The following is a 27,099-nucleotide window of genomic DNA, read 5'->3' on the forward strand; positions in this document are numbered from 1 at the left end:
GGCCCTGCTGGCATGGGGAAAGCTCTGCTCCCCACCCCAGCACACAGTGTTTCAGCAAACGTGCTGAAAAATAAACACATTTCCTTATAGCATCACATACACAAATGTTACACTTGGCTCCACACAAGCGGCCAGGCGCCCTGGGACTAAAGGGGTTTTTGTTGGGGAAACGTTTGCAAGAGTCATTTGAAAATTCCTTCTAGGCTTCTCTTCCTGGCTCCTTCTACCAGCTTTACCCCAGACAGCAAAGATGATCCTGGAGGTTTCCAGCAGCCACCATCACTGGGAAGTCCCTTGTGCCTCAGCCCCACTTTCCAAGCTCCTTCCCAGCTTTGCTCTGCTCCATATGAGCTGCATAGCTCTCTCCTCTCCTCTCCTCTCCTCTCCTCTCCTCTCCTCTCCTCTCCTCTCCTCTCCTCTCCTCTCCTCTCCTCTCCTCTCCTCTCCTCTCCTCTCCTCTCCTCTCCTCTCCTCTCCTCTCCTCTCCTCTCCTCTCCTCTCCTCTCCTCTCCTCTCCTCTCCTCTCCTCTCCTCTCCTCTCCTCTCCCTCCCTCCCCTCCCTCCCCTCCCCTCTCCTCTCCCCTCCCCTCCCCTCCCCTCCCCTCCCCTCCCCTCCCCTCCCCTCCCCTCCCCTCCCCTCTCCTCTCCACTCCTCCTCTCCTCTCCTCTCCTCTCCACTCCTCTCCTCTCCTCTCCTCTCCTCTCCTCTCCTCTCCTCTCCTCTCCTCTCCTCTCCTCTCCTCTCCTCTCCTCTCCTCTCCTCTCCTCTCCTCTCCTCTCCTCTCCTCTCCTCTCCTCTCCTCTCCTCTCCTCTCCTCTCCTCTCCTCTCCTCTCCTCTCCTCTCCTCTCCTCTCCCTCTCCCTCCCCTCCCCTCCCCTCCCCTCCCCTCCCCTCCCCTCCTCTCCTCTCCTCTCTTCTTTTTCTCTCTCCCAACCATCTCAGTTAAATGTTTCTGACTGAGGTTGTCTTGAAGCATCTGCAGCTTCATGAATCCCCTGCAGGTTGCCTATGAGGAGTGTTTCAAAGGGTTTAATCACTGATACTGGCCCCACACCACTGCTGGGAGATGCTGAGGCTCCAAGGTGGCTGCCTGCACACAGTCCATTGGGATCCAGTCACAGGGACAGCACAACCCAAGGTGCCATGATCCCCATGGTTTTAAGAAACTCTGGGACAGGGCCACCAAACCTTGCAGCTTCTCATGCTTAGTTTGGGTCCTGGGTGCGGCTCTGCAGACAGCTAGGACAGGGCTGGAACAAGGCTGGGATGGAAACATTGCTTGTTTGCGCCCATAGCTACGGCTGCTTTCTGCGATAGCCAAGAGCTATGTAAGGAGTGGTTTGACTTCATATGTCAGGATGGTGCCTGGTGGAAAGAAGCTGGGGGTGGTTGGGCGGGTGAGCAAATGATGCTGGGGAGACGGGGAGTGCTGGGACAGGGCTGGATGTCAGGAGTTCCGGCTGTTGTGTGGGATGCATGGCTCATGGGGCCATCTTGCTCAGCAAGGAGTTAGGATAAAGGGAGGCTGTACAGCTGCCCTGCCGGCAGTGGGGACAATTTCCAGGGCAATGTTCACCCCCAGGCTGGGATCTGCCGCTTCCTGTCCTCCCCGATGGTGACAGGCATGGGGCTGCTCCTGGAACACAGGCTGTGCTCCCAGATGGGAGAGGACGGCTCTGCAGCGAAGCCTCCGGATGTGCATTGCATTCCGATTTAATCAGAGCTTTGCTGCAAGACCATGGAGCTGTGAGCTGCTCTTGGTGGTGTCTCCAGGGCTCTAGCACAGCGTGTTCCCCTGCACAGCCACCATCCCCAACGCCAAAAGCTTCCTGTGCTGCTTAAGTTTCTCACTTAATCAATGCAAATAAGTTATGGACCATGAACTGTCTCTGATCCCAGTGCAAATCCCTGTAAAACAGCTGGAAAATCTCTTCCCCAGACAGTGCATGGTTTCCCTGTGGGTTTCTGAAGTGTGTGCTGCTCACCTATGAAGGAGTCCAGTCCCTGCCCTGCTGGCAGTCCCATGCCCAGCACCGGGCTCACCAGCAGAGCTCTAGTAGACTCAGGGCTTCAGGTGCCCCTGGGGTGCCTTTCCTTTTGTGCTGTCCTCATCACAGCTCAGACCTGCACTCATCAGCAACTCATTGGTGTTGGGCAGCGCAAGCGGGAGTGTCTGGAGCAGTGGGTGCCCTATGCTGTGCCCAGGGCTCTGCCTGCAGTGCTGGGACAGGAGCAGAGCAGCACACGGTGATGCCTGCTGGCAGGGGCTGCACTGCTGGCGAGACACAGCTGGATAGCTCGACATTTTTCCAGTCCTGTGTCTCAGTTTCTCTTTATTTTACGTGTTTTTATTTCCTATTAAAAGTGCACTGTCTCATTTCCTCCATGAAAAACAAGGCTCCTTCAGCGAGATGAATTCCTCCAGCTCCAGCAAAGCCTCGCTCTGTGCTGAAAAACAAACAGGCTGCATGGGTGGCAGCCGTCTTTGCCCCCAGAGCTCCGCTGCTGGCCTCAGGGCAGAGATGCTGACCCATTGTGGGTGCTGCCAGCACGAGGCCAGCCCTGTGCCACCCCCTCCTCTCAGGAAATATCCCCAGCACCTGTCCTGGTAGCGCTAGAGAACGACCAGTGCCACCATTTCCCAAGCAACGGTACTCCCTGGCCGTGTTGTGAAGATGCTGGGGAAAGCAGCCAAGGGCTTGGAGCTGCCTTGGTCACAGTTCTGGGGTTTGGCCCTGGTTTTGCAGCCCTCCACCTGCACGAGAGCGGATCCTCAGAGAGTTGCGGGGCTGCAGAAGCTGCTACCAGAGCATCTGCCTCCACTGGAGCAGCAGCACAGATGCCTTCGAGATGAACACACTTCCTCTGCTGCTCCACCTCCACCTGACATTTGGGAAAACAGAGACGCAGCTCCTTGGAGTTTTCCAGCTCTTCTAATTGGAATCATTACGCATGCTGCTAATGATGCCAAATGGCGTGCACTGCACAGGGGGCAGCATGCAGCGGAGCCGGCCTGGTGCTGTGCAGGGCAGTGGGTGCTGGTCCTGCTGGGAGCACTGATGAGGACTCTGAGGGGATCTCCAGGAGAGGAGAGGATGATGTGCACAGCTGACCCAATGCCGTAGATGCAGAACTGAAGCCCAGCCCAGGGAATATGGGGATAGAGGTTTGGGGATGGAGGGTTGCAGCTTGGGACTGGGGGTAAGGTATGGGGTAGAGCTTTGGGGGTGGAGGCTCAGCCAGCTCTGCCTCAGCTCCAATAGAGACCCCCCCAGTGCCCATCTCCTTGCCCAGTCTCGGAGCAGATTTGCACCTTCTGGGGGTTAATCTTCAATTCTTGGCCATGTTGAGATGAGGCCAGCAAAAAGCAGTCCTTCCAGATGGTGCTGTTGCTGTGGGAGGATTTGGGGGTTGATGCCCCCAGGGTGGCTGCTTTGCTCCCCAGAGCTGCCTGTGCATTGCTCTGAGCTGGAACCTTCCTGTCCCGCCCTGGCAAATGTGGCGGTGGGCACGGCAGCTTCTGGGAAGGCTCCTGACAGCTGATTTTACAGCTCTGGCAGCTTAGCTCTGCCTTCCATCCACTTCTGTTTCAATCAAAATAGATGGGCAAAATTAAAGTATCGGAGCTGAACTCCCCAGGCAAGGAGAAACAGAAAGATGTTTATTTTCCAGCCCTGAGCTGTGTATTCCTTATGAGACGCCGGTGCTTGCCAGGTGGAAGGCTTGGCAGGGCTCTGCAGCCACAGTGAACATCAGGACAGGGTGGGTGCCTGCGCCCCAGGGCTGCCATTGACACCGTGGGGCACCTGCTGCAAAACGAAGGGAAAAGGGAAAGGAAGAAATTATCTGAGGCTGTGGTGGATTGCTTTGACAGCTTCAGGTTTCCTTCAGAGCCAGAGGAGGCCAAGAGCCATGCGTGCTTTGGGGATCTGGCTTCAGATGGGAAGGGAAGGGGTCAGGGAGTGGAGATGAGGGCTGGAAATGGGTTGGGAGCTGCTGGCACAGCAGGCTGAGCTCCTGCATTTCCATTGAAAGGCATAGCAATGCCCAGAGCCTGCAAACACCTGACCTCCCAGCATGTCCCTGATGAGGGGTGAGAAGCAGATGTTAAGTACTGGGTGCCAGTGATTGCATTAACTAGGGAGCTATCAGTTGCCCTGAGCTGCTGGCAGCAACTCTGGAGGGAGCAATGAAGGTTTGTATCTCCAGGCAGTAATTGCAGCCAACTTTCAGGCCCTGGGGGAATGGCACAAGTGTGGGGAGGTGAGATGTAGGTGGCAGTTCCAGCCCTGCTCTGGGCTCTGGTGCTTGCTGTGTGCAGAGGATGCTGTAGGCTGGACTACATCAGGTGGGATTTGGGTTCTCAGCTGTGGCCAACAGATGTGTGGGGTTCGCAAACTCGAATTGGCTGTGAAAGTCTTTGTGTCTACATCTGAGGGTTTTCAGGGCTCTGAAAGGCAGGGAAGATTCAAAATGCAGGTCCAGTGGTGGCCCATGGGGACCAGCGTGTTTACTGGGATTCAGGAATGTTGTGGATGAGGAAGGAAATAGCACATGCACAAAATCCTCTGTGGATGCAGAACTGGGAAGATTTGCAAATACCAGAGAGGACAGAGAGGTTAGAAAAATCTGCAAGAAACACAAAGGCCCAGACTGGGAAACGAAAAGCAAATCCATCTGGAGGGGAGTGGAGGATGGCAGCAGCACAGTGCGTGGGAGATGCTGCAAGCTGCTCGGGGCAGCCGATATAGGACAGGCACTCAGGGGTGCGTAACACAATGGCAGGAAGGAGCAGGAGCCCCTCGAGCTGTCCCTGGGTGCATGCTCACTGCTGCTGAGCGAGTTGGCATTGTAATCCCCCTCTATAACCAGGTGGGTGATGAGCTGAGCAGGGGCTGAGTGGGTCAAGTCGCACATATAGGAAATACCCATTCCCACGGCTGCTCTGCAGGAGCAGGAATGGAGCTGCATGCCCTGGACCACCCCACCCCTTCGGGCAGTTCCTGGGGGAAGGGGCCCTGTGGGCACGGGAGTGGGGAGGCTTTGCTGTGATGGATTAAAAACAGATTGTTGGGACCTTAATGGCTCTGCCATAAATCCCTGCTTCAAATGCTGTATGAGAGCTGGGAAACACTGATGTTCCCAGAGCTCCCTTGCTTATTAAACAACCTAATTAAGTGATTTGATTAAACGTGGGGAAGTCTTTCTCGCTGCCCAGGTGCTTCGTAGCAACCTGGGATTACTGAGACTGTCATTTGGGAGACACAAAGCTCCCGGAGCAGCTCCTGCCTCGTCCCTTGGGGGTTAAGCAGCTTTGCAGAGCCGGCAGCAGGGTGAGTCCTATAGAAATTCAGAACTTCTGAATGAAACCACAGAGCAGAGAGGGATGAATACCCACGGAGGAAGAGAGGCAGATGAAAGGGAGTGGGGTGAACACTTGGCACCCATCACTGTGCTGTGCTCCAACCGAACCAGCACCACATGGGGCTGCCAGCTGCTGCCAGGAGCTCCTCCGGGCTGCGCTAATGCTGATAATTAATAGCAACCGTAGTAAAGAGAGCTGGTGAGCTGGAGGGAGAGAGAAGTCCAGGCTGCAGAGGGAGAGTGGGAAGGAGCAGCATGAGTAAGAGACGTAAAGAGAGAGGAGGCAGTGTGACCTCTGCAGATACACAAATTACTCAGCTCCTTTTGGCTGCATCAAAGGCTTCTGACTCACCAGCCGGGGGATTTAACCCCTGGATCCTGGGCTGTGCTGGCTGCTCCAGTCCCTCACCCGCTTGGGAGCATTTTGGGGTTCCAGGTGCCCCTTCTCCTCAAGGCTCTTCTTGTCTCCAGGACTTGGGGAACTCATTATGGAGCCCCAGGAACTGGGGAGGGTGATTTGCCCTGGCAGATGTTCCACACAAAGGTGCAGATCCCCCTGCCTTAGCCCAGCCCCAGCTTTGCCTCCACCACCCCAGGAGTGGTGATGAGGGGCTCTCGACTGACCTACCCCCCCACACCCCTTCTCAAAGGGGTTCAGCCCCCCGGGCTTGGTTGTCCCCTCCCAGCCATTGGAATAAGAACTGCTGTGAGAGGAGAGGGCTGAGCACAGAGCTGTGGGGCCGAGCTGCAGAGCAGCTGGGAGGAAGAGGGAAGAGACGGGAGATAAAGGATGGAGCTCAGCCAGGTGGAAAAAATACAATGTGATTTATTTGCTGTTTCCCTTTATCTCCTTTCCTCGCAATTTTCATCGTGGTTTGTGAGGAGTTTATCTTGAAGCTTGTGTAACGGCTGGACTGTCTTCATGCAGACATAGTTTCAGAGCAGAGCAAAGACCACACAGCCAGGAAAATAAACCTGGAGCTGGAGTGCATCCGTGATTGATAACCTTGGCTCGGGGCCTCCAGGGTCTGTGTGAGCCCAGCTGGGACTTCCACCAAGGCAACTTTCATTATGAGATTCCCTGTACTACCGGGGGAGGCAGAAGCCTCCGTGCTGCCACCGCATTGCTGTTTCATTGCTGAGCCTCCTCTGCTTAAAAGAGAAGGAGTGAGCAGCAGTTTATGCTGGACAGGAGGAAGGTTTTCGGTTCCACTGGAAAGGCTGCACGTTCTGCTTTTTTTTCCTTTTTTTTTCTTTTTTTTTTTTTCCCCACTCCAAAAAAATAAGAAGTTTCTCGTAAAGCAGCGCTCATTTGGAGCTGCAGGAAACGTTTTTTTTGATATGATCAGAATACCTCAGTTCTATTTTTACCCTCAGTAATGCCCTTAGTGGGAAATCGTGACTCTGGGTTGTTTCTGGGGATGCAGTGTCACCCGTGGCTGACTCTGGGTGCTCCCCCAAAGGCTCTGTGTGCTGGCAGCTGTAGTGGCATTGGGCACATGGCCACAGCCATCCCCTTGACACTGCCACCCACCTTTGAGGCAAAGGACAGGGCTGAAGCAAATGGATTAGGGACTGTCTCTGGCTTTGCTGCCAAAGCACCCCTAGCTCTGACCTCTGAAATGGGAAAATGGGGAGCCCTGGTGTCTGCAGAACTTCAGTAGCTCCTTTTGGATGGTAGATGCTGATACCCCAGTTTCAGATCTGTGCTCACCTCCCCTTCCGAGCAGCTGCCGCAGCCAGCAGCTGCCCGGATTTCTGCCCGTCCCTTTGCACAATTTGCTCTTTGCACAACTGGACCTCAAATATTTGAGTGATGAGTGGCTGGAGAAAGGACTGGGTGAGAAGTCCGTGTTCTGAAACATTCCCAGCTCTCCCAGCCCCAGGGATGATCCAGGGTTAATTACAGCCCTGCTCTTCCTGAGGAGAAAGGAATATGTTTATGGGGGGGGATGTGAGGATATAGTCCCTGGAGGATCAGTCCTGGAATGTTTTTGGAAATCTGATGCTGCCTTCAATACACAGCTGAGGGACATGCAGAGCTTGGAGGAAGAGTTAACTCTTACCTGCAAGAACCCACTGCACGGGAGCAGTGGGGCTGGGTCTGTCCTGTGTCTGGGGCAGCCAGGTGCTCGTGTATGATCCAGCATGTGAAAGGAAGAATATGGGAAAACTCAACCTGGAGAGAAAAGAAACCCATCTCCTGTGGGATCTGTCTTCCCTGAACGAACCTGAGAGGAGAACATGGAGCCTTTGCTTGCATGGGGAAAAGCACAAGACAGAGGCAGGAAGGGTCTCAAGGAGCAGCCTAAGTGCATCTGAGTGGTCCCATCAGTGCTGCAAAAGTGCCTGTGGTTCAAGGGGAGAGGGGAAAATTGGCAAGAGGGGAGGTGGGGAATAGATGGTGGGACCCTGGGGGCAGAAGGGGTGTGGGAGTGGAGACTGCACCAGTGGGAGCTTGGGGTGTGAGGGGATGTGTGTTGCAGACCCTCATGAGTAGCTGCAGGGGGAACAGTGCCTGGCGGGGTTTGGCACAAAGTCACCAGGAGAGAGACTGAGTCAACTTCCCTGGCAGCTCTGAGCAGTTAGAGAAATGAGCTGAATTTATAGCTGTAATATTTGGAGCAGTTTCTGGGTATCTCTGGGGTTTTGATGAGGCCTGTTTGCTACTCACACTCTGCCAAGCAATATAGGCAAATCCGCACTGAGTGTAATGAGCAGCAATAGAACGGGGCCACTGAGATTGCTTCCCAGCTCAGGCTGCATATCCATCATCCCCACCCTCCTGTGCTCTGCTTTCACCTTCCCATCACACACACGTGGTGTGGAGCTGTGGGCTGCCACTGCTGCATGCTCAGAGCACAGCACATATAGGAAGTGTCCCCACCTGGGACGTGCAGCCCAGCCCCCAGCTCAGGGTATCTCATGTGCCTTTGGCAGCTGTCACAGTGAGGCTGTTGGAGGTGTCTGTTGTTCAGGCCGGGGTTTTCCAGGGGACAGCTGAGCAGGCAAGGGGCTGCTGTGTTGGAAGGGACAGCGTCATCATTCAGCCCGTAACGCACTGTTGGGTCAGCTCCAGCCATCTTCTCCAGCCAGGGCTGCTTGCTGGGAAGGAGCTGTTCTTACCCACCAGGTCCATCAGCCTTAGCCCACATCACCCCAATTAATGTCTCTGAGGCCACTGTGGGGGAGCAGATGCTGGGGGTGGGAGCAGTTCCCCAGGCACTGGTGAGCTGCAGCACTTTTTGCCCTCCCTACCCTGGGGAACAGCCAGTCTCACAGTGCAGCTGATATCGTGCAAGGGAAGCAGCCGGCTGGCTCCTGCCTTTGGAGAGGAAAAATACTGGGCAAGGAGGAGGAGGCAGGGATGAAGGCCAAACCCAAGGGAGGGCTGGTAGGGCCAAATGTGGCTCAGGTGTTTCCTTTGCAAACAGCCAGCAGTGACGCCCAGACAGAGCAAGGGAGGGGACAGAGGCTTTGAGACAGTGCTGCAGCCAGCGGGGAGCTGTGTCACCTGCATGCCAACAGCTGGGTAATCCCTTCCATCCCCCCACGGGCATAATGCATCACCCGAGAAGCAGGCAGATGTCCACCACAACTTGGTGACTCCTTTGCTTCTGTGTCCCCAGTGCTTTTCTGCTCATTGGAATGCTTGCTCTCATTGCTCCTGCCACCCTGAATGACAGCAGTCTTCCTACGTGTGGGCATCCCCTCACATATTTTTCATGTATTAATTTAAAACCCCATGGAGTCCTTTGGCCTGAGCGGCATCTTGTGGTGATGGGTCCCACCAGCTAATTGTGTGCTCGGCTTGGAATACTGGCTTTCATGGTTTCCACTGCGCTTCATTTCACTGAATCACTGCCTTGTTCTTGTTCTGACCAACACTGACCACTCTTTCAGCTCCAAGCTGCCCCCAGGAGCCCCCATCCTTCCCTGCCACCATGGGGTGTGGCACAGTGCCCTGCCCCTGTCCCAGCGTGGGCTGCAGCACGTTGAGCAGCAGGAGATGCACCAGGGAGTGCAGTGAGCTCCTGTCCTGTGTGAATAGCAAGGAGAGGGGAGAACTGTCCTCTTTTATCAGGAGCTAAATCAAGTGTGCCTGCTGGAGAGCAAGCAGCTTCACAGCTCGTCTCAACTGACGGCAGCTGCAGGATGCCAGCGTGGGGCCATCTGCAAAGCTCTGCTAGAACACCTGGTACTGCAGAGAGGATGTGGGGCAGTGTGTCCACCCCACAGGCATGCCATGGGGCTGGGGGTACAGGCGACTCCATTCCTGCGTGGGAGGGGATGGTGGGGATGGTGGGATGGACATGGGGTGGGTGGTGTGGAGAGGCTGTGGATGGGCCCTTGGGGAGAATGCTGGCAGCTGCTGGGTCTGTTTGCTGCTGTGTTTGCTGTTCCCAGCACTGGCTCCCGGAAAGCTGCTAATGGGGACCAGGAGCTGCTGCTGCCTTAGCATGGGGGTGGTGATGACGGGCATGCAGGAGTGGTGGAGGCAGGAGGGCAGGATGGGGATTCCTCCCCATCTGAGGTCTCCAGGCAGCAGCAGTAACCCAGCACCTGTGGGGTCTGTGGTGGCAGTGAGGACTGCAGTGCAGGAGGAGGTGGCTCTCAGCCACCTGAGCTCCTTCCAGGATCTATCTGAAGCATTTCCATGTACTTTTGGGTGTCTTCCGAAGCATCTGGGTCTGAGATGCCGCCTAACGTCACATGAGCTCCCTTGCCTTGTGCCAGGGACGGGTTAGGCAGTCACTGCGGGGTTACTCGGTCACCTGCCCTCATCACTGTGCCTCTCTGGGGACCCATTTGTGCCATGGCCCTCTGCCAGAGAAGGACACTGCAGGTCCCCAGATCAGCACCATTTATCCACAGGGGTAATAAATTACTCCCCTGGGGATTTAGGGCTCTGTGGACAAAAAAATAACCAACAACCAGGGATGAAATAGGCCTTGGCGGGGCTCCTGCTACGCTGGGGCTGGGCACTGGTGCTGCTGCTCGTCTCCTGCTCAGCTGCCAAATGGTTTGCTCCTAGCTTGACATTCATATGAGGTATGCTGCAAAATCCATCACATATGGTTCAATGAGTGGTCAAACTGCTTGTGAAGAGCAGGGAGAGGACGTCCTGGGGCTTCCAAGGTTTGGAGAGGTAGAGCAGAGTGTACTAGAAGCTGGCAGGATCTCTTGCAGACCCCAGGGATGTGGGACCACGTTGTTGCCTTCTTAACACCCCTGGACACATGCCTCAGTTTCCCCTCTGTTCAACAGGGGCCCAGTGGGTGGGATGTGACCTCTGCGATGGAGCAGTGACACTGGGGCAGAGTGGAAGCAGCAGCTTCCTCAGGAGCAGCCCTAGGGAGCCACAGAGCCTGGGGTCACTTTCTCTTTGCTTATCTAAAATATCAGCCCTAATGTTGCGTGAGCTAGGATAAGCCTGTCTTTTCCATAGTACGCCCAGATGGGGAATGATGGGGGCTGTTTTCCACACTCCTGGAGGCTACTGTCACACCCAAGACAGCTTGGAAAAATGCAGCCCTTGCTCAGGTGGAAGAAAGGTCCTCGTGTCCTGTGTGCTCCCAGTGCAAACCACTGTTGAACCAGCAGAGAACTGTGTGGAGTGGGCCGCTCACCCCAGAAGAGGAGAGGACACGACGTTCTGGTGGCAGGGCTGGGTGGGGGATACTGCAGGCAGGGGCACCATGGGGCAGGGAGGGGGCCCTGGTTGGTGCCCCGCAGTTCCCAGCCCCCGGCACTGTGGCTGTGAGCTGAGCACGCAGCAGCACTTGGCCCCACGCCGTGCCCTGCTGCCAAGAGCTAATGAGTGGCTGCTCGGCCCTGCAGGAAAAAAAAAGGGGGGGGGAGGTGGGGTTGGACTTCTCTCCCTCAGAGAAATGAGCTGTATGATTTAATCCCTGAGAAATGTGAGGTCTGATGAATTCTGTATCCCCTCCCTGCGCTTAAAGCAGCCACGAGAATAGCCCAGGAGATGTGGAATGGGGAGGAAGGGGCTGGGGGTGTGCTGGGGGGGGGCTCAGTGGTCACAGTGCAGATGGAGTGGAGCTGGCAGTTGTGCTGTGTCCACCACCGGCTATGGGCCAGCCCCACTGCCAGCGGTCCGTGACATGCAGCAGGGATGGGGTCCTCACGAACTGCAATACCACTTCCTTTCCGCTTCCGTAGCTTTGAGCCCCTCCCCGCACTTTGCCTTTTACTTGGCAAGGGACAAACTCTTCCTTGGGTTGTTCCAGCAATTAGTTTGCTAGGTCTCAACCCCTTGGGGAAGCGCTGCTCCATCCCATGGGGTGACTGCAAGCTCAGCACTGGGGGTGAGACAAACCTCAGTGCTAGGCTGTACAGTGCTCACGCTGCTGTACGTGTGCCAGCTCCCCCATGCCAAGGCTGAAAGAGGAATAACAATAAAACCTTGGCATCGCTTGGGAAATACTGCAGGTTGTGTAAATGAAAAGGCAGCTGGTTTAGTGCGAAGCTCCCTCCTGCCTCAGTTTCCCCAGGCAACGGGGGGTGCAGATCTCCTTTCTCTCCTCCCTGCATCTTGCCCCATAGCAGGGCAGGACCAGCCACTGGTGCTGTCCTTATCCAATCTGGCCTGTTCCCGCTTCATCACGTCTCTGGCAACAGCCAAGCAGGAAGGGGTTTACGGCTGCAAGCGAGAGGCATTGGGGTTTGCATTCCTTCACTGCGTCAGCTCTGGTGGGGCTGTCGGACGAGCAGCTTGCAGGAGTTTTCCATTCCCTAACCCTTCCCTGGCTGCCGCAGTGCCTGTACTCAGGCACCCAACTGCTGAGAATGATCCTGAGAGGTGATTTGCCTGTACATTTAATGACCAAAACAGCAGCTGTGCTCAGAACAGGATTATCTCTTGTTTTTCCTCTCTTTCTTTTTAAACACCTGGTTGGGGCAAAGGTCAGCTGGCTTTTTCAGCTGTGTTTCTCACTTGGAATCAAGAGCAGCTCGTTCTTTCCAGCCTGGCTCCATCTGCCTCTGTCTGAGCGGGTGAAGCAGCATGTCCTGGTCCATGAGGTTTTTGTGTCCTGGTTCCAGCAGCATGAGACGCTCGTGCATGGATGGAGGGGCCAGGCCATGCTTGGAAGGAAGGCAGCAGCGTTCAGGCTGTGCTTATCTGTGAGGAGATGATAACGATTTCCTCCACCTCTGTCCCTCACTCTGTGCTGTGTTGACCGAAGTGACCCAATCTCCCAGCCCAGCCAAGCACTGGGCTGAATCTTTTTGCCTCTAGAGCATTGGGGCTGGGGGCTGCTTTGTTTGAGGGGCATTTCAAGCACCTTCCTCACATCCCCCTCGCAGCTCCACTCACAGAGTGTGTTTCCAAATGTTTGCTGGAGGTGGAAGTGTGGGCACGGAGCAGCTGTGCGCTGCCCAGCTCCGTGCCCAGCCAGGGGAGGAAGCGCATCCCGCAGCATCCCAGCGACGGGAGAGCAGGATCTGTGCATGACAGAGCAGCATACTTTTCCCCTTTGCTCACTTCCACCTCCAGAGCTTTGTTTGTATCCATATGTTTCTCCTGGTGACGCTTTTCCAGCCTGCTGACTCCTGGGAATGAGCTCTATGGTGAGCCGGGGAGGGGGGGGGACACAACTTAATTCTGCAGGCTGGTGGCAGCACCTTGAGCTTCACACGGAGGTGCTGGTGGGGTGTGCAGAGCCCCCAGGGGAGCTGCGGCTCAGGGCTTCCCCTCTCCCTGCTCAGGACTCGTTCCTGTGACACCGGACCACCACAGCAGCCCCCATGGGTGGGGTGGACTGGGGATGTGACTGCTCAGTGCCGGCGTGCTCGGTGAGGGTAGGCAGCTTTGACGTTGTGCATAAAGCACGTGCTGATCCAACCCGCTGGCCGCAGGGGCAGCTCGGATTTCCTGTCTTTATTTTTTCCCTTTCTGATTTTTTCTTCTTCTTCTTCTTTTTTTTTTTTTTTACATTTTTTGAGTTCTCCAAGGGGAGTTTGAAGATCTGCTTGTCCGAAAGAAGCACCACGCCATTAATCATCTGTGTTTGTACAGCACCGAGCAGAGCAAAAGCTTGGCTTGGGATGGGGCAGACGATGCTGTCATAACATGAAGAATAAGCATCTTCCTCTGTCCTGGGCATTACCTTTGAGCATCTCAGGCTGTAGCATGGGGAAGAGGAGTCCAGTCTGGGGTCAACTCTTTGTTTGTCAGTGTTTGACAAGTCTCTTGCACTGCAAAATTCTACAGCCCTGTGGCTGGGGCTGCTGGCTCTAAATGGCTTTCACAGAGTGGTCTTGCCATAGATTTGCTCAGACCCCCATCCCTAGCCCCTCTCTGCCCATCGTTCCCCCTGTATGTGCTGCAGCTCATGCCCATTCAGGCACAGCCCCGGAGCCCACAGCAGAGCTCCCTGCTCTGCATGGATGCCCTCAGCAGCCGCCTGCTGCTCTGCCTGGTGAGGGCAGGCCGTTCTCACAGCCCTGGCTCTGCCTGTAGGTGCTTTCACACTCAGACATTTCCTCCCCTACCTCCGCCAGACCAAAGTGGTATTTCTGTTGCAGAGAGAACATGCGAGGGAGGGCCAGAAGCAGGATGAGAAGGGGCATCAACCAGAGGGAGGTGGCACCAGGGATGACCAACAAAACCCATGGGAGCAGGAATACCACCGGCCACCCTCCAGCATCCCTTTTGCCTGCAAGAGCTGGGGAAGGTTTCTCCGCAGCCATGCCATAAGCAGAGCATGTGGCGGCCAGGGCTGCAGCTCACAAACCAAACAGGACAGCTTTGAAGGTGGATTCAGAACTTGGACACCACACGAAATTCCTGCAGAAAGAAAACTCAACCAAGTCACTTGGCTGACAGTAACAATTCAGATTTGCAGGATTTTTCTACAGGTTTTTGTGCTTCCCAGCAATGGGAGCTGTGCGAGCAGCTTCACAGCTCTTATGGCGCAGTGGGTAGAGTCTGGAATGGGAGACCTTTCCATGCTGGGCTTTGCAGGAAAGCTTTTGTGCAAGAAATGTCCCTGTTTGGTGCCTTAGTTTCCCCTGTGCATACCTCAGTGCTCAGCTGAGTATGTATTAGGTAACGGGAAAAAAAGAAAAAACGTAAACACATTAAAAATAGCCGTACTCATTTCGATTTGGAGACCTTTAACTACTTTTGCAAAGCAATTGGTGTTAATCTCCGTGCTGGAAAACAGCATATTCTTTCCATATTGATTTTGACCTTCCTCCAGCTGGCAAACACGTCTCCATCTCAACCCTCTGTTTAAGAAACATGAAGTACCAACATGGTTTCTCCTTGTGCCTCTTCAGTGCCCTTCAAGTTTTGGTGCATCCACCTGCCGCCTCTTACTCCCAGGGATCAGTCACCAGTGAGACCCCAGCTATGGGGCAAGGAAAAGGCCAATGTGCTGGAAACAGTCAGAAGGGCTGCAGGGAACCCAGGGCCAAATGGGGGATGCCAGCTGCTGGGAGCTTTGGGGTGGGTCTGACTTTGGCAGTTTGAAGCTTACTGCTGATAGCCATCATCAACCAAGTGGGGCAGTGCACTATCAGCCCCTTCTAGGCAGCTGCCAGCATCCAGCAGGTTTTAGGCCAGGTTTTCATTGAGCAAAAGCATTTTTTTCCTGGCCCTTCCTGCAGATGCACGTGGCTGGAGGGAGGATGGGGAGGATGGGAGCCCCTGCCCCCCAAACCTGAGTGGTGCTTGGGATGGGGATGCCCATGGCCTGCTGTGCCCATGGTTATCCCTGCTTGGCCCCATGCTATTTCTTAGCACTGTGAATATTCACCTGGAGCCCCTGGGAGCAAAACCATCCCCCCGGGCACCCACCAGCCCACCAATCCCTGCAGCCCCGGCACTGAGGTTCCCCAGTGTGTCCTCTGTGCACAGAGCAATTTTCCAGCCCAGGACCTGCAGAGACTGAGGGTAAAACCCCTTCAGCCCTTCACCCGTGACCCACTCAGCCACGCAGCACTGCCACAGCCCTGCTCCTTCCTCTTCACTGAGCATCATTGGGATTTAAATTAAAGCTCTCACTAACTGGGAGCGAATGAAACCTGTACCATGTTTTATGATGCCATCCTCCAGACCCCGGCACGGGGCTGGTTCGCTTCTGCAGGACAGAGGGCAGCTGTGTCCCCCTGTGCCGTGTCACTGCCCTGCGTGGAACAGCTCTGGGGATGGGGATGGGCACACACAGAACCCCCGTGCTCCCTCTGCAATCAGAAGCACAGCTGGAAAACACCAGCCCAACTGCACGCTCCTGGAGCAGGGGCTGTGGCAAGGGAAGGGTTTATTGAAATTATTAATTAGCTTTGTTTTTAAACACGGGCTCCAAGCAGCCTCCGCAGCAGAAGGAATTGTTATTAAACGCCAGCCCTCCGGCAGGCAGGCCATGTGTGTGGAGCCCGCAGCGCTTGGCTGCCAGATAAAGACGTTATTGTTGTCATCTCGCCTCCATCCCAGCCCTCCGCCTCCTGCGCTCCCACCCACCCGGCGCCCGCGGTTCCCAGGAACAAAACCCCCGCGCAGCGCCGCGCGCTCGGCCGGCGCTCACTCGTGGAGAGGAGGAGGAGGAGGAGGAGGGAGGCAGCCAGAGGGAAACTGCCTTGGGGATTAATAAGAGGCAGGAGGAGGGAGAGGTGCACGCAGGTAAGCGGTAGGCAGGCGCTTCCCCCGAGGCTCACCTCGCCTTGCCCACTGTCCCAGCCTGGACGCCGCACTGGTCCACGATGCTCCTGTCCTCTCCAGCGTCTCTTACACGCACAGCAGCATTCGCTGCTCCTTTTCTCTCTCTTCTTGCTCTTTTTTTTTTTTTTTTTTTCTTTTTCTGTTCTTCAGCATCTGGAGTCTCTTTTTCCTTCACTTTGCTCTGGTTTTTTTTTTGCAAGAGTTTTTCTCAGCGTGGTGCAAGCTGGGGGTGGAGGGGGCTGAAAGCAGAACTAAGTCCCGTGTGTGACAGCGTTGTGCCTACGGCCAGGTGCTTTCTGTGGCGGCTCTCAGCCACACGCAGGCTCAGTTCCCCAGCTGGGTAGAAGTGCTGGGGGTGGACAGAGGGCTGCTCAGCCCAAGCGGTGCACAGGGTGATCCCCTGCTTGGGAAAGCAGCCCGGAAAGCGTGCAAGGAGGGGGAGAGGCTGAGAGGAGACCGCACACCTCTGGAGTCGGGACTGCTCCCAGAGAACCTCCGTCACTGTGCACTGTGGGCACCAGCTCACTGAGCTCTGGATTTGCAGGGAATGGGGTAGGGGGGGCTGCTGCAGGGTGCCGCTCCCGCAGGAGGAGGGCTGAGATTGTAGAGCGAGGTGGGATGGGGCAGCCAAACAACAACTGGGTACCCCAGAAGCAATTTTCAGCACCCTTTTGTGCACGGTGGTAGAGCTTTCCTACCCAGCAGGCAAAGTCTGTGCCTGGAACACGCAGCCCATTCCCGGGGCACATAACACTGCTTTGCCACCCCATTAGATGGAGCAGCTTGGCTCACAGCTGGCTCCTTGTGCCTGCTTCAGCAGGTGAAGGGAGGAAGCAGTGGGGCAGGGATGCTCATTTAAATCCTGGAAAAGAGTTTTTGGTGCACAGAAGAGATTCGTTTTTACATCAAACCTGCACTTCTTTGCCTTTTTGAGAGCTGGATGCTTTTAGGAAAAGAAAGAAATAAATACAAGGATGAAAAACAGGAATTCATCCTCTTAGCAGCCAAATGCAAAGCATGCAGCATGTGAGGGCTTGGAAACTTTCCTAGGAGCTGTGGGCTGCCTTATGTGGTGCTGGGCTGCAGCATCCCGTAGCCGGGGGGAGTGCCGGTTCCTGGGTGCCCCCTTGTGCTGCAGGGCAACGGACAGGGTGCTCCCAGCAGGAGGGACCAAAGTATGGCTGTGGGAGGTCTGCTCTGCCTTGGAAGAGTCCGGGAGGAAGGGATGAGGCGGAAGGAGCTGACAAAGCATCAGAAAGTGTTTCTCAACATTTTACAAAAGCGGAGCTGGCACGATGTGTCTGCTGGGATGGGAGTGGGGTGTGCATGGAGGTTTGCTTCGGTAGGTGCAGCATGGAGGTGTGCAGGCTGAGCCAGGAGCAGCCTCAGGGCATGCAGTGCGGGAGGAGGAGGAGGAAGGAGGAATTGCTGAGATGGAGGAGGCAGCAGTGGTGCTCGCTGCCTGCGCTGCCTTCCCACAGACCCTCCTAGGGGGAAGAGGTCATGGTGAACACAACGAGCTTTTTGCAATACGTCTGGTGACTGACACAGCGGGGGGAGCACTCCTGGCATGCGGGGGCACACGGGCTGGGCATCACCATCCCCACATTGCACAGTCCTCAAGCTGAGCCCACAGGCAATGCTTGTGAGCCCATGCTCACGTCTGAGCTGCTCTCCAGCCAGGTGGCAGCATGTCCCCTGGGACTCCCGTGTCCTGCATGGCCACATGAGAAGAAATGCAGTATCAACCCCAGCTGGACCAGCAGCCCACAGCTTGTCTTTTGGCTGGGAAATTTCTGGGAAAGGGCAAGCAGGGTGGTTGTTGTATCACTGTTCTGCTCTGCTCTGCTCCCCAGGCGCCTCAGGAATGTGCGGATGGCAGCGTGTCTGCCTCCCCTCAGAGGACAACCTGGCACTGTGCATTGTGGTTTTCCAGCATTCCCAGCACTGTGGCGCTGCTGGATAAAGACCCCCCTGTTTTGGTTAAAGCTGATCAGACACAGAGCCTTGCAGAGAGCTAATGGGCTGTTACGGAGACTGGAGGTAGAGGGAGACCAATAGGGGAGTTTTACTGGCTCCTTTTGGCTACTTTTAAGCCACATTTCTTGTTCTGCTGTAGAGCACAGGTTCCCAAGGAAGCTGGGGGTATTTTCCAGCCTGGGGAGTGGAGGTGAAATGGGAGATGGAAGCAGCTGTGGGAAAACTGTGAAGGGAACGGGGCAATGGGCCATGGGCTGGAAGGAGTCCCTGGTGCAGCAATCAAGTCTTTGCCCTCATCTCCCTAAAGACAAAGGCTCCCTTTATCCCTCCTGGCCCCTCCACAGGAGAAGGGGTCCCCAGAACATCTGTCCAGAGCCTGCTGCTGCTCCCTGTATACCCAGATGCTCCAGGAGGCAGCCGGGAGGGCAGGAGGCACCCGAGAGAGAGTGATGTGACTTCTGCCTGCCAAAAATCCCCCAACGACCTTTTCAAAGCTCCCTCCTCTCCCAGAGGCTGTGATTCCTGCACCAGTTGTTGTGCTAGTGGTGAGCACTGCTTATGAGCAATGGGCTGGTGAGATGCACCAAAGGTGCATTTGGAAAGGTGTATTTGGAAAGCAAACGCCAGTGTTGTTTGGGGATGGAATTTCCAGCTGCTGCGCTGAATTTTTGTTGGTTGTAATGGGATGACTGCACAGCTGTCTCTTCTCAGGAAAAGCTCCGGGCTGGCATTTGTTGGAGGCTTTGCTGTAACCCCAACCAGGGTCTTGGAGGAGATGCTTGTCTTGCACCCAGGCCAAGCCACTCAGCATGGCTCAAGAGGTGCTCGAACTGTTAAAAATGTCCATGAAATGGGGCTTTTCTCTGCAGTGAGCAGTTGGTTTCCTGAAAGCATTCACTGCTTCATGGTTTAACTCTGTTCCAACTGCAGGGATTCCTTGGGGGTACCTGGGACCTGTGCATCAGAGAGCGATGGGGAAGGTGGAGTGAAGGCATCTGCAGAGCAGACACTGTGCCACAGATTCAGCAGCCAGTGCTCATGCAGGGTCAGGGTGTGGGATTTCGAAATCTGTTTCTTGCATTCATGTCAGTAAATTCAGCGGTGTGAAAGTCAACAAAGAACAGACTGCTGATGGTTCTGTGTCCAGGGAGAGCTGGCTTTGAACCTTCCAGTGTGCTGGAGGCAACTGGAAATCTCGTGGCAGCCTCAGGCTTGTTGCAAAAAGCCAGGCTTGTTGCAAAAAGCCTGGTTGGTGATGTTTTTCTGGACGTGGGTGCTGCAGGCTGTGAGCTGCTGCCTGCAAATTGCAGGGGAGTGAGTGCTACTTTCTGTGCGTGGGATGGAAGTGGTGAGCAGACCGGCTGCAGTTCCAGCCCCACAGGGATGTGGCTGCAGGTTGCAGGCAGTACAGTGGCTAGGAAGGTTTGCATCTGCCTGCTGACACTTTCCTTCTGCACTGACAAATGGCACACGATGCTGTCGCTCTTGGGTCTGAATTTCTGGCTCAGACACTATTTCTGCTACAAGCAGAGTCCCTCGACACCTGCAGTGATGGAGCCTCATGTGGAGAGGACAGCATGGCTGCGCGTGTGACAGCGCACATGTGCCAGGTGTTTTCTGAATGAGCTGAGAGCTGACCCAGCTCCCGAGCCTGATGGGGCAATGGTGCAACCCCGTCCTCGCCCCTCGTGGTGACGCTGCCCCGAGCAGAACCGTGCCCTGTGGCAGGGAGGAGCTGAATGGCTGCACCGCAGCATGTACAGCATCCCAGCCACCTCCTCCCTCCACCACCAGCCAAAAGCAGGCATCAGATCCCCCCCCAGCTTCTCCGGGCTTTTTGGGTGTGAAAATCCAGAACGGAGTTTTGGAGCTGATGCAAAAGCTCGCAGAAAAGTTTGGGATAAGGTGGGGGGAGAGGGCATGCAAAGGGAGACGTGGCTCGGAGAGGGCCAGGGAGGGGCCTGTGTGTTGGGAGTTTGTCTGTACTCCGTGGCCTGCTGTCGAATCTGTCCTCCAGCAACACAGAAGCATGCACGTACATCCCCAAAGGGGACTGACTGCAGTACTGCTGAGCTGAATATCTGGCGGTGTTGCTCTTCCCCTGTTCCTCCCTTCCCCCAGCGAGATGCCAGAGCTCTGATTGAAAACAGCAGGCATGGGAGCCTTGTAGGGTTAAACAGAGCCAGATGGGAGCAGAGTGAGACAAAAAGGAAAGTAACACAGGCTGGGGGAGGGTAGGGGGTGGGAACAGGGTTTTTTCAAGGAGAAAGTCAATTACTTTGAGCCCCAGGAATGCATGGGATTGCTTCAAAGGGAGCAGGGCTGGCACAACCCCAGGGGCTGGAAGCAGCACCCACCAGAATTGGAATGGAAAGGGGGTTGTTATGCTGGAGGGGACCCAGGCAGGCATTTCCATGCCAGGAAAAGGCAACAGGAGAGGGTTTGGTGGTGGGTGCTGCTTTTGCTTGAGGCAGCCTGATTTGAGCTCCAGCATCACCAAAGCTTCCCACCCCCATGCTGCCATCCCAGCTGTGATGTCTCCCATGGCATCTGCTCAGTTAGCTTGGGAGATCCATTCTCTTCTCTGTCTCATCTTCCTCCCCACCCTCCTCCCTGTCTCCCCCTGCTTGGTTCCCCTTCCCATCCTGGTTTTGCCCAGCTCCTCCATCTGTTTTGCTGTTCATCCACCTGGGCTCCATTCTCACTGGAGTGCCAAATGCCACTGGTAGAAGCCTGACAAACACCCCCAGGTATCTGCAGCCTGCACAGAAAGTAGAGAACCTGGCCTGCTCCAGCTAGCCTGGGAAGCATCCAAAGCACCTTCTGCACCAAGCTTTCTGGGGAGCTCATCTGCAAAGAGCTGGATTCCTGCATCCTCCAAGCTGTCAGCTGGAGAGCACCCAGCAAAAATCTTGCAGGGAAGGTTGCTGCTGCTGTTCTAGGCAACAGGGATGGGACAGAAAGCCTCTGTGGGCTTAGTAACAACCACAGAAATCAGAATGTGGTTGAGAGGGAGAAGTGGGGTATGTGAGCTGTTGGGCTGGTGTCCAGGAGGGGCTCCCGAGGGCTAGGGACAATCAGACCTCATCTGATCCCTCTAGATCTCCCACTGCTACTGCACTCCCCCTAAATTACCAGCCCAGCCTAGCACCCTGAAGTGGGGCTGGAGGTGATGGATCAGTTATTCGGACAGCATAGGGAGCCATATGGCAGAATACCTTCAGTATTTCCCACGTGTAATCTTGCAAATGTCCTTTTTTTATCACAAAGCCTTGGAAATGGGCCGTCCTGCATTAAATCCTGGTCCCTGAAGCACAACACTATCCATCTTCACTGCTCTGCTAGCTGCTGCGGGCCTCCTGATACTGTTGCTCAGCCAATTTGTTGCTGAATCATTGATTTTTTGGCTCAAGAGCAAAATTAACCCTAATCCATCAAGGCCTCTGAAAGGGCAATCCATCCTTCTGGAAGAAGGGTGCAGAGAGGCTCCCAACCCACACTGGGGACATCTGCCCACCACTGGAGATGCTGCTTATTGAAGCTGATGGGATACTGCAGTTCAGAGCAAGAAAATGTCCCCTCCTGGCCCTCCTGCTCACCTCCCCACTGGTCAGGGGATTTCTGCTCACCCTGCCTGTCTTTATGACCCCTTGTTTTGTCTTTTGCCAGAATTCTTGCTCAGTTTCCTTGCATTTTTAGGACCCTTGTGTCTTCCTTCTTAAAACGGAATGCGTAGGGTTACCTTGATCTCATTTCTGTGCCTTGCATGTAGGTGACTTTTCTCTCAGCCGTGCTTTGTTCTTTGAAAAGCCAAAAAAGTAAAAATCAACCAACCAACCAATCAACAAACAAACAAAACAAAACAAAACAAAACAAAAAAAAACCCAAATCAGAAAAGAAACAAGTCCACCCCAAACCCAAATGAAACTTTAAAAAAAAAAAAAAAAAAGAAACCCCCAATGGCATAGAACTGAGCCAGAGGATATCTCATTGAACTCATGCTTGGGAAAGGGGTTGGATGTAAAGATAACTTCCAGGGGGATGGCGAAAAAATAGGAGGTTACTGGCAGAGTAGTGGAGTAACTCCTGCTGCCAGAGACTGTGATGATGGGAGATGATGCAGAACCTAAACTGGTCTCTTCACACAGCGGGTGGTGACGCACTGAACTGGTTGTCCAAGGACGCTGTGGATGCCCCATCCCTGGAGGCATTCAAAGCCAGGCTGGATGTGGCTGTGGGCAGCCTGGTCTGCTGGTTGGCGACCCTGTACATAGCAGGGGGTTGGAACTGATGAGCATTGTGGTCCTTGTCAACCCAGGCCATGCTATGATTCTATGATTTTATGATTCTACGATTCTTCCTAATCCACCTCTTCTTCTTGTCTCACTTAGGCAAACATCTGGACCATGAAGTTGGCCTTTAGCTTGCTTCTCCCACTTGTTCTTGTGCTGATCTCAGAGGTGAGCGGGCAGCGGAGGAAGCCTCCACGGAAACCCACCCGCCCACCTCCTGAGCCCATAGAACCTGTTGAACCCGTGGAGCCCACTGAGCTGCCTCCACCCCTGCCACCCGGCCCACCCTCCATCTTCCCCGACTGCCCCCGAGAATGCTACTGTCCCCCGGACTTCCCCTCTGCCCTCTACTGTGACAGCCGAAACCTACGGAAGGTTCCCATCATCCCATCCCGCATCCACTACCTCTACCTCCAGAACAACTTCATCGATGACCTCCCGGAGGAGTCCTTCAGGAATGCCACAGCGCTGAAATGGGTCAACCTCGACAACAATCGCATCCGGAAGGTGGACAGGCGGGTCCTGGAGAAGCTGGAAAACCTCATCTTCCTCTACATGGAGAAGAACCAGCTGAAGGAGGTGCCTGCCTTCCTGCCGCCCAACCTGGAGCAGCTGCGCCTGAGCAGGAATCAGATTTCCAAGATCCCTGCTGGGGTCTTCAACAAGCTGGAGAACCTGGTGCTCTTGGATCTGCACCACAACAAGCTCAGTGATGGAGTCTTCAACAAAAACACCTTCAAAGGACTCAAGAACCTCATGCAACTCAACCTAGCCCACAACATCCTGAGGAAAATGCCGCCTGGGGTGCCCAGTGCCATCCACCAGCTCTTCCTGGACAGGAACAACATCGAGGACATCCCCAGTGACTATTTCAAGGAGTTTCCCAACCTGGCGTTCATTCGGCTCAACTACAACCAGATCTCTGACAAGGGGCTTCCGAAGAACTCCTTCAACCTCACCAACCTGCTGGTGTTGCACCTAGCCCACAACAAGCTCACCAACGTCCCTTTCATCAGCGCCAAGCTGGAGCACCTCTACCTAAACAACAACTCCATTGAGAGTGAGTCACGTTGGCTAGCTGGGAGAGATTTGGGAAGGAGATAGGTTGAGAGATGGCAAGCGTTTTGTTCAAAAGGGCATTTTTCACCCATCTGTACACGAACCTTTCAAGGGAGGGGATGCAATGGTGAGATGAGCTCAGGTTTTACCATTGGCAAATGAAGGTTGGTTTGCACAAGGTGAAGGATGACCCACAGATGAGGGTAGCAGCAGAGCAGCAGGGCTGAATAACCCTTGGAGCTGCAAGGCTTTTCTTGTTCGTTGCCATAGGCAGACCTTCTTAGGGGCTACCTGTCACTGAAACAGTTACTTCCCCAGCAGGGCTCAGAAATAGGGCTATTCAGAAAGGAGTGTCTGTGCACATATTTTAAGAACTGATGCCAAATACACAGTCGAGATGGTTAGAAATAACCCAGATTAGCTCTCGAGCAGAGCCTCACAGAGGAGGGAACAAGGAGAACAGGGCTGTGATGGAGGTTGTCTTGGCAAACCAACCGGGGCAATTTCACACTGCTCCAGGCAAAGCATTGCGACTTCATGGTGCTGGCCTGTGAAGTGTGTAAACACAGCCAGCACATTAGAGAAGACAGAGAACCATTCCTGGTCAAGACAGATGTTTCTGCTTTTAGAGGTCCAGTGACCCGCTGTCTTTGCTATCTGCAGGGGAGCAAGAATGCAGCAGTCCTGCAAGAAACCCTCTGTGCATTGGGGAAAGCAAGCTGGGCTCTCATATTTCAGGCTCTGGTGGAGGTTTGGGGGCTGCAGGACCTGCACAGGGCATTACTTATTTGTGAAGCAGTTCCAGGCAGGACATTGGTCCCAACAGGTGATGCAACACCGACACTTCTACATGCTGCAGTGTTTGTTTATTGGGCAGTGATAGTGTGTGGCTTTATGTGGAAGAGCAGCATGCTGCTAAGGAGGTGTAAAATCATGGACTGGGCACTGGCTGCAGCATCAGGAAGGGGCAAGCCAGAAGCTGACTTCTTAGCTGCCAAGCACTGACTGTGTTGTGGGATGTGATAATCCCTTTTGTCTCCAAATTGGCTCTCTGTATTCCTCACCTTGCTTTGGCTGAGTTACCTGCTTCATTTCTGAACAAAAGAGAGATTTCCCTCTTGCCAGAGTGCTTGGGCTGTACCCAGTCTCCTCAGAGGAGCTGCGGATTCTCCCTTTGATAGCAAAGCAACCCCATCGTGGGGGTGATCCTATGAAGATAGGGACAAATGAATGGGGGCGGAGGGGCCTCTAGCATCCCCTTCTGCCTTCCTTTTCCTCGTTACCTCTAACCCATGTCCTTCTTCTTCTCTTCCTGCAGAAATCAATGGGACGCAGATCTGCCCCACCTCACTAATGTCCATCCAGGACTTCTCCCCCTCTGACCTGGACAGCGTGCCCCGGCTCCGGTACCTGCGGCTGGATGGGAACCTCCTGAAACCCCCCATCCCCTTGGATCTGATGATGTGTTTCCGCCTCCTGCAGTCCGTGGTTTTCTAGCCCTACGTGCCTCTCCTAGGACTTGGCTTTGCACAAAGACTCGAACCCCATCAGTATTTGACACTCGGGACCCTCTTTGCTTTCCTCTTCCCTTGCTCACTCCCTGGCCTCTCTGTTCCTCTCACGTCCCTCCTCCCCTCCCTTTCCTTGCCTGATGTGGCTTCTGTGTCCCCGGGGGTTGTCTGCAGGACAGCATCACGTCCCAGCAGCTGGCCCAGGTCCTAGCATCAGCCTGGGCTGCATGGGGGCCTTTCACCGTGCTGTCACCCTCCTGTCACCCTGCCCACAACCCACCTTCCCCCCTCCACCCCCCCCCCCCCGCCTGGCCCTTTGCCAGCACTGGAGCTGGCTTCATCTCTCCCCTGGACCTGGCAGAGTTTTGGGAGGGTGGGCGGTTCGGTCCTATCCAAAGCATCTCCTGATGGAGTTGATGAGGGGGCTGTTTGGGTAAGGGGTGGCACAGGAGTGAGTGGTGCTGCGGGACAGCAATCACACAGACCTGTGATGGAGCTATTTCTGCTCAGAGCAGCCATAATCTGCACAAACACCAAACCCAAACAGCCACCAAAGCCCGAAACCCGAGGCTGGCCTATCTGGGGACAGCTGCATCCCTGCGCTCGGGGTTGCAGCACGCGCTGGAGCTGACTCCCTGCTTCGGGAAGCGCAGCCCTCCGTCCCCGCACCACCTCCCATCAGTCCAAGCGGGTCCTGCGGTCACATCCAACCAGCCGCGGCGGAGCGGTGCTGCGGATCCCAGCCCGACCCCGGGGCGTTCCCCTGAGGTCCCGCGGCCGCCGCCCGGTTCGGTGCGCGGGGAGCGGGATGGGACCGCCGGGCAGAGCCGGCAACGACACCTCGTGGCCGCAGCCACGGCCCGGGGCCGGCATGCCGTCCTCCCGCTGCTCCGCAGCCTTGCTCTCGAGGCAGCGTGGCTGAGGGCAATTGGGAGGAGGTGGTGGCGGGGGGTGGTCCTTCCCCTGCTGCTGCCTGCGGAGTTGCAATACGCTCCGATTTCAGCCCCACCCCCGCATGCAGTCGCCCCCGCGCTGTGGCGCTGACCTGGAGAACGTCTGGGCTCTGCTGGCTGGGTGACCTCCGTGCCACCCCCCGCCCTGCTCCCCCCTCCTCCCTGCACCCCCACCTCCTGCAGGTTCCACTCTGTCGCTTTCTTGGACCGAGCGCACTTCTGGTTTTGCCTTGTGGATTTTGATTTCTTTTAATTTTTTAATTTTTTTTTTTTTTTAAGGAAAGGAAAAGAAAAGGGAAGAATTACTCCTTTGGAAAAGCTGTTTTTTTATCCCCTCTTCTCCCCATTCCCACATGTATTACTTCCCTCTTGGATAGCTGTGCCTGCATATATAGGGTGTCCGGGTTTAGAGGGGATTATTCTCTCTCTTTTTTTTTTTCTTCCTGATTCTCAGGATTTATGTTTGAGGAGAAAAAAAAAATCAATCATAACAAATATAAAGCAATAAACCAAAGAAACCAGCCTTGGTATTCAGCCCCCAGAGTGACCCTTCTCTGGTGTGGGCATGGACAGGCACCGTGTCCCACTCCCCAGGAAGGGATGGGGATGCTCCCTGCAGGTGCCCTGCATGCACCTGAGATAGGAAGGATCAGCAAACTCCCATGATATTCAGGACTTTTTAAATAATATGAGTCTTTCTAAATCTTCCTCCAATGGGCTTTGTTGGGTTCGACAGGTTTCAACCTTAAACCCGGAGACCCTATGTATATATTTATATATAATGTGTATATATACTGGTAGACTGTACAGATATATCTAGAGACATATGTAGTTCTCAACTGATTTCAACTTAATGGTATTTTCACTCCTACTCTCCGCAGCAGTGAAAATAAAGTGATTCACAAGGGACCTGGAGCCGTGGTTGGATCTGCCTCTCTGCATCTTCTTTGCTGCACGGGAGCAGCTTCATTTTGGAGCAGGGGGCAGCCCTCCAAAATGCTGGAGCTTGTCTGGGGGTCACCCAGGGCTCTTCTCTACCTCTGGTGATCAGGTTTCTGGAGCATGGGCCTGGCCTAATGAACAGCCCTGCTAATTAGGAGCACCCAACTTCGACTGCAGCTCCCAGGGCTGTGGATGCAGATGATGGGTGTTGTTGTCCCTGCATGGCTGCATGCGCTGCACTGGGGTGGGTTGTCTCAAACTGGGGCTGAGCTGCCCCACCTCACTTTGGTGCTCCCAGGAAAGCTGGACAAAC

General features: G+C 54.9%; 1 protein-coding gene and 1 long non-coding RNA gene across 3 annotated transcripts; one reads left to right on the forward strand and one right to left on the reverse strand.

Annotated features, from left to right (window-relative positions):
• Nucleotides 1–4,763: 4,763 nt before the first annotated feature.
• Nucleotides 4,764–26,759, forward strand: PRELP (proline and arginine rich end leucine rich repeat protein). 2 transcript variants are annotated; one of them, XM_046904161.1, is made up of 3 exons: nucleotides 4,764–4,873; nucleotides 22,421–23,381; nucleotides 24,699–26,759. In XM_046904161.1, exons 1-3 carry the CDS (start codon nucleotides 4,823–4,825, stop codon nucleotides 24,875–24,877), a joined length of 1,191 nt encoding a protein of 396 aa, XP_046760117.1. In that variant the 5' UTR covers nucleotides 4,764–4,822; the 3' UTR covers nucleotides 24,878–26,759. The 2 variants fall into 2 exon arrangements, with proteins under 2 accessions (XP_046760117.1, XP_418054.2); XM_418054.8 differs by lacking the exon at nucleotides 4,764–4,873 and adding an exon at nucleotides 15,850–16,010.
• On the reverse strand, nucleotides 6,041–16,583 carry LOC107055169. The gene is made up of 3 exons (XR_005841924.2): nucleotides 16,046–16,583; nucleotides 7,432–7,544; nucleotides 6,041–6,514 (listed from the first exon to the last, which is right to left on the reverse strand). It is a non-coding gene; the product is annotated as an uncharacterized LOC107055169 (long non-coding RNA).
• Nucleotides 26,760–27,099: the final 340 nt, after the last annotated feature.

This window comes from Gallus gallus, chromosome 26 (genome assembly GCF_016699485.2).
Source record: "Gallus gallus isolate bGalGal1 chromosome 26, bGalGal1.mat.broiler.GRCg7b, whole genome shotgun sequence".
Classification (NCBI taxonomy): Eukaryota; Metazoa; Chordata; class Aves; order Galliformes; family Phasianidae; genus Gallus; species Gallus gallus.